General features: G+C 49.4%; 2 protein-coding genes across 3 annotated transcripts; both read left to right on the plus strand.

Annotated features, from left to right (window-relative positions):
• The first annotated feature begins 562 nt into the window (after positions 1-562).
• Positions 563-3,239, plus strand: LOC147134138 (keratin, type I cytoskeletal 13-like). 2 transcript variants are annotated; one of them, XM_086056876.1, is made up of 7 exons: positions 563-1,000; positions 1,293-1,375; positions 1,557-1,713; positions 1,818-1,979; positions 2,054-2,170; positions 2,804-3,024; positions 3,102-3,239. In XM_086056876.1, exons 1-7 carry the CDS (start codon positions 563-565, stop codon positions 3,169-3,171), a joined length of 1,248 nt encoding a protein of 415 aa, XP_085913002.1. In that variant the 3' UTR covers positions 3,172-3,239. The 2 variants fall into 2 exon arrangements, with proteins under 2 accessions (XP_085913002.1, XP_085913003.1); XM_086056877.1 differs by having other exon boundaries at positions 3,105-3,239.
• A 2,718-nt stretch (positions 3,240-5,957) lies between these two features.
• Positions 5,958-8,561, plus strand: LOC147134139 (keratin, type I cytoskeletal 50 kDa-like). The gene is made up of 8 exons (XM_086056871.1): positions 5,958-6,431; positions 6,544-6,626; positions 6,715-6,871; positions 7,038-7,199; positions 7,284-7,409; positions 7,980-8,054; positions 8,162-8,310; positions 8,394-8,561. The coding sequence occupies exons 1-8, from the start codon at positions 6,033-6,035 to the stop codon at positions 8,512-8,514; spliced, it is 1,272 nt and encodes a 423-aa protein (XP_085912997.1). The 5' UTR covers positions 5,958-6,032; the 3' UTR covers positions 8,515-8,561.
• Positions 8,562-10,316: the final 1,755 nt, after the last annotated feature.

A 10,316-nucleotide genomic window follows, 5' to 3' on the forward strand; every position in this document is an offset into this window, starting at 1 on the left:
GGCTCAAAAAAACATTGATGAATATTTCTGTAACCTACACAACCCGCAAACGGAGGAGGTCTTGCACATACAATGGGCTTGTTTAAACAACTCTAGGGTGAACTGTACAACTAATTATTCAAATGATTCCGCAGTCAGTGTAAGTGATGGTACGATTATCAAAACAATGTAGTTCATCCCTATCAACCATACGAAGGATGCTAGCGATGGCGGCGCAGGTGTTCGTGGTCGGTTCAGGTTCTACTCATTACTTGCACTTGTCGGACCGGCAAGACCAGTCAACATTTTGGAGTCAAACAGCTTGGGGGCGCCTCACAAGTGGGGTGGAAGTGGTGGCTGTCACCTGGGGCAGTGGGGTGTGTTCAGGGGCACTTCTCTGAGAAGGGGTGAGGTGCGAACATACCGGCGCTGCTGGACGCCAACTGGGCGGTTTCTAGGCCTCAGGATACGGCAACCCTACCAGGATGTTGTTCATTCCAGTAGCAGGGCGTGGCCCTGACACCACCCTAACTTCAAAGGTTTAAAAGGCCATGGTGCCAGGCAGGTCTTCAGTCTCTTCAACATGGCCTCCCTGTCAAGTCGCAGCTACATCTCATCATCCCGCGGCAGCAGCTACGGAGCCGGCAGCATGAGCGGCGGCAGCGTGTATGGCGGAGCAGGCACTTCCGGGCTCCACATCTCCAAGGTCAACTTGGGAGGTGGCAGCGTGTACGGCGGCGCAGGCGGTTCAGGTGTCCGTATCTCCAAGATGAGCTCGTCCATGGCTGGCGGTGCAGGTGGCTACAACCTGGCGGGTGTCATCGACATCTCGGCCAATGAAAAGTTTACCATGCAGAACCTGAACGACAGGCTGGCGTCCTATCTGGACAAGGTACGCATGCTAGAGGCGGCCAATGCAGATCTGGAGCTCAAGATCAGGAACTTCCTGGCAAGCAAAACCGGTCCGCAGGACCACGACTGGACCGCCTTCTACGTGCGAATCAGAGATCTACAGGAAGGGGTGAGGTCAACACTCTAGCATGAGTGTGTGTGTGTGGGGGGGGGGGGGGGGAATACCGTATTTTGATAAGATTGTCTACTCTTTGAATCTTTGTGTGAGTGTTCACCGCCACTACTCAATTGATCCAACCAGTGACGCTACACAAAGATCCCACCACTCTTGTTTACCATGAGGAGACATAATATGCACTCTATTCAAAGCAGCCCGGTTTTGAGGATCTGTCCTGTCTTCGTTGTAATTGCGTATTTTGAAACGCTAAAGTCAGAGACTGTCATCCCCTGTCATCACTCAGATCCAAAATGGCGCCCGCTCCAATGCTGCTCTGGTTCTTGCCATCGATAACGCCAAGCTGGCCTCAGACGACTTCCGTATCAAGTGGGTGTCGCCTCAAAAAAAAGCCTGAAGGAACTCTGGTTTGACATTTGAAAAGGTTGAACGGAGGCAACTGGACTTACGCACTTAAAAAAAGACCTCCAATCCACTTTTTGTGAAAACCATGATGTGGATGAGTGACAATCCACCCACATCTGGTCCAAAACGTTATGATGGTGTTCAGGTACGACAACGAGTTGGCTATGCGCCAGGCGGTGGAGGCCGACGCTGCTGGACTGAAGCGGCTTCTGGATGAGCTGATGATGAGTCGTGCCGACTTGGAGATGCAGGTGGAGGGTCTGAAGGAGGAACTCATCTACATGAAGAGGAACCACGATGAGGTGAAAGCGGCCTCAGTGGAGAATTGAAGGCTACACGTGAGGTCCTTCCAAAATACGTTGGAGGCTACACAGGGAGCACTTCTAAGTACTACTGCCGCCCATAGGACCTCATCGCCCTGCGGTCCCAGATGAAAGGACAGGTCAACGTAGAGGTGGATGCCGCCCCTCAGCGGGATCTCTCCGGCATCTTGTCCGGAATCCGAGATCATTATGAGAACGTCGCCGCCAACAACCGCAGAGACCTGGACAACTGGTTCCAGGCGAAGGTGAGCGTGAAAACTCTTGAGTGGCTAGCTGAAAGCGTGAAGGTCTTCACGTACTAAACGGAGTCCATGTCCAGACGGCCGAGCTCAACAAGGAAGTGACCGTGAACCTGCAGACGACCAAGAGCGAGATGAGTGAATTGCGAAGAACTTTCCAGAGCCTGCAGATCCAACTGCAGGCGGAACTCAGCCAGGTGAGCCCTCAGCATGCCTTCACAGTCACCTGTTCTTTTGTTTTGTTGTTTTTTATGGGGGATATCATCGCTAGACAAACCATATGCAATGCTTTGAAGCGCTTTACTATGAGTGCTAATTCTCAACACTTGTCCACGGGAGGCAGAAGAAGGTTGAGGAAATACAAATTAATTGCAGTGGGCATTATTTGAAGTCGTTAGCTTCAAACATGTAAATGTTGACTTGGGCAACTCTGTCCAGATTATGAGCCATTCTTTCAAGAACTTGCTAAAGATGTTAGGATCAGTCTCCAACCTCCACACACTGGGAGGCCAATTGCAGAGTCTGACCTATCGAATGGCCGTGGTTTCGAGACTAATGATCCAATCTGAGAGTCATGATGACACAGAATTGTTCAGACATTGGGAAAAAAAAAAAAAAAAAAGTTTTGAGCACATTAAAAGTGGCAGGTTCTACAAAGGTAAAACGCTGGTGGTTTTGTTTAGGAACTCGAGAGGGACGCCATCTTATCAGTTGCTCGTCCATTACTTTGAACGTTGTTTTGTACGGTGAGATGACAGATTTCATTGCAGTAGACCTTCCGGTGTACCTTCTTCTTGGTCTAACTTTGTTCTGAATGGTTGCGCTGGCAGAAAGCGGTTCTGGAGACAACATTGGCCGAGACACGAAATCGCTATGCCGCCATGTTGCAAGGCTACCAGAGGCAGGTGGTGACCTTGGAGGAGCAGCTGGCGCAGCTCAAGGCAGACGTGGAGAATCAGAAGATCCTGTACGCTGAGCTTCTGGACCTCAAGGCTCGGCTGGAAATGGAGATCTCGGAGTACCGCCGCCTGATGGACGGAGAGGGCGCCAGGTGAGCGACTCGGCAAACCCTGGTGAAATCCCGGCCAGAAGTGAGCTGAAGTCCTCCTCTGTTCTCATCTTACGCAGCAGCACCAGCGGCAGCAACAAAAGCTCTCGGGTCGTCATCGTGCAGGAGGTCCACAGAAGCAGCAGATGAGGAGCAGGAAGAACGTCGAGATGACACTTCCTCTTTATGCCCTCTCCTTCAATAAAAGTGAAGCGACTCCATTTGTGTGTGTTTTTCTTTTTTTGTAGTCGACCTCACACCATCTGTACATAGACCCACCATCCCTCCATCGGTTCATCCATTTTTCAAGTGCTTCTTCTCTCAGGGTCAAAGGTGGTTTTGACGTAGGCAGGAGGTTGGGGTCATCAATCAATCCCGTGACAAGACACAACCAACACTGGACAAATTAAGAGTTTTGTCAGACTAAGCTAGTACCCACAAAGTCCAAATGGAAAGATTCCAATCCAGAACTTTTGACCGTGGCTGAGCACCTTCTATGCACTAAACAAAGTCAAAGAGAAAATCAAGGCATATTTGCTCACTTTTAGAGAGACACTTCCTGCTATCGACCCAACTCGTCGAGTGCCCGTCCTCACTGGGGTTGCGGGTAGGTCGGCATCTATTACCGGCTGGGCTTTTGGACAAAAGGTAAGGTGCAACCTGCACCGGTCGTCCGTCAGACAGTGGCAGAGCACTTGTTGACAAACGATGGAGCAGCGTCGTGCGCGGCTCATCTACAGGCTACTTTGAAGTGTGTTTTTGCAGTCACTTTTGAATAAATCCATCCAGCCAGCAAGACGTGTTACTGTTGATCAATGAATCCGAGGATGGAAAAAATGCATCACTCTCAGTCTTGGCGAATCGAAAAATCGGATTAAGAATGCCTTTAAGATTTAAAAAAAAAAAACAATCATTCAAGTGACAAAATAATAAAAAAATAAAACAAAACAAAAACACTTATTGCTAGTAGTTTCTTTGGGTCATACGACAGGACTCCAGAATCCGAAGGCCCTTTGGTAGATTACATGAACGTGGCAACACACAGAAGCTGAAACAAAAAAAAACCCCAAAAAAACCCATCTGTGTCGTCAATATACGCGTTTCTGTTACTCTGAGCGAAAGACAAGGCGGACGCAGGACTGAATTGGTCATTACAAAGTGTTAACTCGACATAACAGCGGAAACGGGGAAAAAATAAGTGAAATAACGCTAAACGTTTCAAGCGGAAATGGGTGGAGCGATGTTTTGTTGACACGGACGCCACTACGGCTTCTTCTTCTACTACTACTAGTTCCGTTATATTTGGTCAATCTGCGCATGTCAAAATCATTTGTTCCGATCCGCGTGAACGCGCGAGTCCTCGGAGCAAAAACTGCGCATCCGATCGCAATTTGAATCCCAACTCTAAACAGATTAAAGAAACTTTGTCCGTGTAAACGCATCCGATAGACAAAAAAGCGTTATCAATACGCTTTCCATCAAACTGACAGATGTTTGGAATATTTTGGTTTCCTCAATTAGGTAGCGGATATGAGTGAAAACCAGAAACTACTTGTAGTAACTTGTACTTGTCGTGCAGTAAAATGTGCGGAATGAAACTGGTCAGGCTGAGCGTCATTCACAAGCTCGCCTCAGGGTGATGATTGATTGACGAGAGCTCGATGACAGTTTACAACACCCTCCGTGTTGTGCAGTTCAGAGAAGGTGAAAAACTTCCAGTCAAGGCGACGTTTGCTCATTCAGACCAAAAAAGTCGAGAGGATGAAACAAGTCAATGAGTCAATTGATACGTGATGTTGTAGTGGTTCACGACTGGCAACCGATCCCGGGTGCAGTCCACCTGTCAGCCGGAATAGACACCAGCTCCCTGCTCAATCCCAGATGACTTTGGGCGAGAGGCACCCTGAACCGGCCGCCTGTCAAAGACAGATAAACGATGACCAAGTCACCAAGGAACAAAGTGAACATAACTAAGGAAATAACGGACCAGTTGCCTGAGTTTGGTTTGGACGGAATTAAGAATCTGGTGTTCGGACTCGATAGTCAGCGCTTTGCGTTTGTCTGCGGTGTCCCGCACCAAAAAGGTGATAGGATCACTTGAAGCATAAGTGGCAGAAGATCGAGATAGAAAAGTGCCAAAAATCAAAGAAGACTTTGATGCGAACCCTGCGGCACACCACACGGCAGCACTGACAAGCAGCGCGAAGGTTCATAAATCAGAAGATGAATCTCCTCTCGGCGAGCTCGCAAATCAACCGGTCAAGATATTGCTGTCAATCACGCTCAAGATATTGCCGTCAATCACCTCCGGGCAAAAGCGCCTCGACAAAGACGAAGCAAACGATATCGAGGGGGACGCGGGTCAGCTTGCAGATCATTTTATATACTTCGAAGGAGGAACAACATTTAGAAGGCAAAAGTATTTTATACGCGCAGCGGTCTGACCTTCTCAAAGTCATGTGTCATTATCCTCGCAAAGCAGGGGACTGCGGCCTTTTATCGGACTACAATCGTCTTCTCTGATCTGAGGAAGTTGATCTTCCACCATCCTCTGATTTGATCAAACAGGAACGGACCACACTCAACACTCCAGACGCATCAGTCATTTGACAGAAAGACTTGAACAGAACATACCCAAATTCAGTGATTATTTGCACAACAGAGGTGAAGCGGAACGAAAGACGAGAAAGGAGGAAGAAGAAAGGAGGTGGAAACAGTCCAAAAACCAAAGAGCAGCTCGGCTTTTCTGGCGCTGGCATAAAACAAGCAAAAGTGGCGTGCGTGCAGTCGGACCTGCTGGTTTTCATTCCTGAGCCGAGTCACATTCCCAACCCTAAGTGGGTGTCAAAGGTGACCCCCCCCCCCCCCCCCTCGCGTCCTGTCCAGCCCCCGCCACACCCGCATACCAGATTAACAGAGTGACACATACCCGATCGACAGAGTGACTCTTTAAAAGGTGGCACGGCGCGCGGCGTCTCCTCACTCTCCACCGAGCATCAGCACACGCCACCATGAACACCTTCATCTCCCGCTCCTCGGCCCGCTCGGTCCGGACCGGTTCCGTCATGGGCGGCGGCTCCTCCGTGGGCGGCGGCCGCATCATGGCCATGAGGGCCGGCAGCGTTTACGGCGGCGCGGGCGGCTCCGACGTGCGCATCTCGTCGGCGGGCATGGGAGGCGGCTTCTCCTCCGTCGCCGTGTCCGGGACCGACGCGCTGATGGGCAACGAGAAGTTCACCATGCAGAACCTCAACGACCGGCTGGCCACCTATCTGGACAAGGTCCGCTCCCTGGAGAAGGCCAACGCCGACCTGGAGTTGAAGATCCGTCAGTTCCTCGACAGTCGAGTCGGGCCAGCCAGTCGGGACTACACCGCCTACTTTGCCACCATCGCAGACCTCAACGCCAAGGTGACAGCAAAATTTTCAGCCCGTACTCGTGGGGAAAAACAACCGCTAAAATAATTTCGAAAAAAATACGGAAAAATTGATATCCCCGCCCCTGACGTCTTTGTTGTTGCAGATCCAAGATGCCACCCGGATGAACGGCGCGGTCCACCTGAGCATCGACAACGCCAGGCTGGCGGCGGAAGACTTCAAAACCAAGTGAGTCCGCATCCTGACCGGATCCGCCGCCGCCGCTACTTTCTGTGTGACGACGCGTCGTCCGTCATCATCTGGTCGGCCGCCGCAGGTTCGACAACGAGCTGGCCATGCGTCTGTCGGTGGAGGCCGACATTGCAGGACTGCGTCGCGTTTTGGACGAGCTCACGCTGGCCAGGTCCGACCTGGAGATGCAGATTGAAGGCCTGAAGGAGGAGCTCATCTTCCTCAAGAAGAACCACCAGGAGGTCACCTGCACGCTCGCATCATCTTCTAAACGTCCATGTCTTCTTTTTCCAGACTTCTTCTTCTGCATTTTCCTCATCTTTTCTTCTTGCCCTTACTTCCTTGTCGTCTCCCACATCTTATGTTTTTCTTCATCTGCTTCCACGGCATCCTCTTGCGCGTGTGTAGGAGCTGTTGGCGTTGCGCGCTCAGATGAGCGGGCAGGTGCACGTGGAGGTCGACGCGGCCCCCGGTCAGGACTTGTCAGCCATGATGGCTGAAATCCGAGAACATTATGAGTCAATCACAGCAAAGAACCACAGAGACCTGGAGGCCTGGTTCAACGCTAAGGTGCAGAGTCTTATTTCCAGTGTGTGTTGTTTGTGCGGTGCGTTTATGCTTCCCACATCATGTTTGTTGCGCACGTGTGTACAGACAGAGACTCTCAACAAAGAAGTGCTGACACAGACGGTTAGCTTGCAGACGTCCAGGTCAGAGATCACTGAAGTCAAACGCACACTGCAGGCGCTCCAGATCGAACTGCAGTCCATGTTGGGCATGGTAAACCACTACGCAACTGCTACGCTAATACACGACACAAATAAGACAGCATTCACTCACACAGAACGTTTAGCTGCCCCTCAGCTTAACTGGTGAAGCCCTTTCAGATGGGGGCTTGACTTTCTTAACTTGACTAACAACAACATGAAAACCAAGATCAACTGAGCACAGGATCACTTTTAAGATCAGAAAACAACAGCCTTTTTAGAAATACCCCAAAAATGACTTAGCTTGTTCCGCTTGCGGCGGGTGCTGACGCTAATGCTTCAATATTAGCCGTTTCCTTTCTACGCTAACATTTCAATACCAGGACAAGAATGGTGGAACAATGAACAAAAGTACGAATAGGCAGGTCACACAGCAAGGAGCATTTACCTTAAGTCTGTCCTGAAGCAGCTTTCTTCAAAGTCTCGGGGAACCTCCTAGCATAATTTAACGTGGCATCGTTTTCAAAGAGGTTTGCCGCGAAAGCTTTACGACATGTAGATGATTCAATAAGAGTCACTTACAGAGTACGTGCGAGCGTGCGCCTTCTTTCTTCTGAGCGTTCGCGGTGTTTCGTTTGCGCAGAAAGCGTCGCTGGAGGGAACGCTGGCCGAGACGCAGAACCGCTACTCCATGATGCTGTCGGGCTTCCAGATGCAGGTGAGCATCAAGCTGGGGCGGGGGCGGGGTTTTTTTTTTTGGGGGGGGGGGGGGGTCAAAAGCGGGACGGCCAAAAGCGTGGGTAACACGTCCTCCCCGCCCTGCAGGTGTCCTCGCTGGAGGAGCAACTGGTTCAGCTGCGAGCTGACTTGGAGCGCCAAAGTCAGGAATACCAAATGCTGCTGGACATCAAGACGCGTCTGGAGATGGAGATCGCAGAGTACCGCCGCCTGCTGGAGGGAGAGACCGTCAGCAGGTGAGCCGGCCACGTCCGGTCTCGCGTGGCCGCGCTCCTTTTCCCGCCGCCGCGCTCACGTCTGTCCTCTGATTATTCCGCAGTGTTTCTTCCGCCTCGTCGTCCACATCGTCGAGCAAGCGTGTGGTGACGGTGGTGGAGGAGGTGGTCGACGGCAGGGTGGTCACCTCGTCCTCCAAGACCTCGTCCTACACGTCTCGCTAACGTCAACGTCGCCGTGAACAAACGCAACAATAAAGAGACTAACTGATGACTTTTGTGACTGTGTCTTACTTGAACTGTTGCCATGGTTACACGGCTTGTGTGGCAGAGATTTACAGGTGCGTAACTTGTACAGGTTTTTGGCTCCCTTCATTGCGTCCTCAATTGACAATCATACTTGTTCAATATTTCAGTCACTTAGAGCAGTGCTTGCAATTGTTAACGCAGCGAGAGCAGTGATAGTGTTTATCAGTCAACATTTCATGCAAGTAAAAGTGAAAGTCGGCCGATGTTTGCAGTCGGAATCACTAACGGACGCTCCGGATTAGAGCCAAAATGGGCAAGACGAGATCGGTCAAACAACAAATGAGTTTCACATTTTTTCCCCCTCCAAAAACTGTTATACGGCGTACACAATTTGAAATGATCAAAAGTCGTATAAAAACGTACAAGTTGATAGGTATGGTTGTGCCAAGGCCGTTTGCAGTGCTTATCAAGATAGCTCTGGCTCTTCACATACTTTCTCCTTCTGCTTTTTGAATGCGTCAAATAAAAACATGACATTACTTTATGCTGCATTAGCTTAAGTAAACTGTTTATCTATTGTTGTGAGAAATCACATCTGATGAACAATGAAAGCGTCAAGTGTTCACATACCTTTTCTTGCGACTGTGCGCGTAGCTCAAGGAAGGACGCCCCCTGCTGGCAAAGCATGCATTTGCAAGGACTGAAGACGAGAGAAATGACAAGTGAGGGGCGGGGCCTGAAACACGAGAGTGGAGCTGCTGTCGAGAAGTGACATCTGAACAAGTCAATCGCTTCATTGGCAGGAGTTCAAGTAATAGATTACCCCTGATAGAGTAACACTGATAAGATGACTGGTGCAAAGACAAAAAGAGAACTTTTTATAGTTGATTGGCAGTACAAGAAATGGTTTTGTCTCAATAAAAGGCAGGTGATCATAAAAGACTGGTACAAAACATGTTTGTGTGTCATATGAAGATTAAAAACATTGAGGATGACACAAAGAGATGATTAACCTGTAATCATTTGTCGGGCTAAATAGAAACAACAACAAAAAAGTTCATTCACTGCCCCAAAAGGAGAAAGCCCCAATCAGCCAGTAGGGGGTGCTGTCCCCCCCCACACACACACACGCAAACACGCGCGCACACACACGCACACGGAATGTGACGTAGAAAAATTCAAAGCAAAGTTAGAAAAGGTCAGAATGATATCATGACAATGTCATCAGTGTAAACAAGCGGCTTCCGATCAGAAATGGACATTTCCGACCAACATTCTTTCCAGTCAAACGAAACGCTCCACTGCATGTACAAGTTGATATATAAAGTGTGTGTGTGTGCATATACATATATATGTGTATAAATATAGAAAAGTACACAGACTGACGTGTAACAAAGTGTGACCGCAAGCTAATATTTGCTAGCACCGAGCTAGTCACACGATTGGTCAGTTGCTTGGCAACGCCTGCGGAAAGCCATTTGAGCGTTAAATTCCGTACTTGCGCTCTTATTCCTCACTAGTACGATCGTTTAGCGCATGACGAGAACCACTGTCTTAGTAGTAGCAGTTTTTCCACGACTCGCATCACTTTTGGTCCACTCGTACAAATTGATACGACAGATTATCAAATTAACCGGCCACTATTGATCGATTAATCGTTTTGAGATTGTTTGAATTGTCCAAATCCTCAGAAATGTCATGCTTTCAACAGTAAAACTCTTATTTTAGTAGTCCTCCATGATTGATTGATTGATTGATTGATTTGACCTTTGTGTTGA

The sequence above is a fragment of the Filicampus tigris genome, chromosome 16, assembly GCF_054856515.1.
Source record: "Filicampus tigris isolate MCC_2025a chromosome 16, RoL_Ftig_1.0, whole genome shotgun sequence".
Classification (NCBI taxonomy): Eukaryota; Metazoa; Chordata; class Actinopteri; order Syngnathiformes; family Syngnathidae; genus Filicampus; species Filicampus tigris.

What these genes read in the sequence shown, in the direction of transcription:
- LOC147134138 (XM_086056876.1), top strand. Translation starts at nt 563, where the DNA reads ATGGCCTCCCTGTCAAGTCGCAGCTACATCTCATCATCCCGCGGCAGC. An exon ending in TCAGAGATCTACAGGAAGGG is followed by an intron (nt 1,001 to 1,292) that starts GTGAGGTCAACA and finishes GTCATCACTCAG; the next exon opens with ATCCAAAATGGCGCCCGCTC. An exon ending in TGAAGAGGAACCACGATGAG is followed by an intron (nt 1,714 to 1,817) that starts GTGAAAGCGGCC and finishes TGCCGCCCATAG; the next exon opens with GACCTCATCGCCCTGCGGTC.
- LOC147134139 (XM_086056871.1), top strand. Translation starts at nt 6,033, where the DNA reads ATGAACACCTTCATCTCCCGCTCCTCGGCCCGCTCGGTCCGGACCGGT. An exon ending in AGGCCTGGTTCAACGCTAAG is followed by an intron (nt 7,200 to 7,283) that starts GTGCAGAGTCTT and finishes ACGTGTGTACAG; the next exon opens with ACAGAGACTCTCAACAAAGA. An exon ending in TGTCGGGCTTCCAGATGCAG is followed by an intron (nt 8,055 to 8,161) that starts GTGAGCATCAAG and finishes CCCGCCCTGCAG; the next exon opens with GTGTCCTCGCTGGAGGAGCA.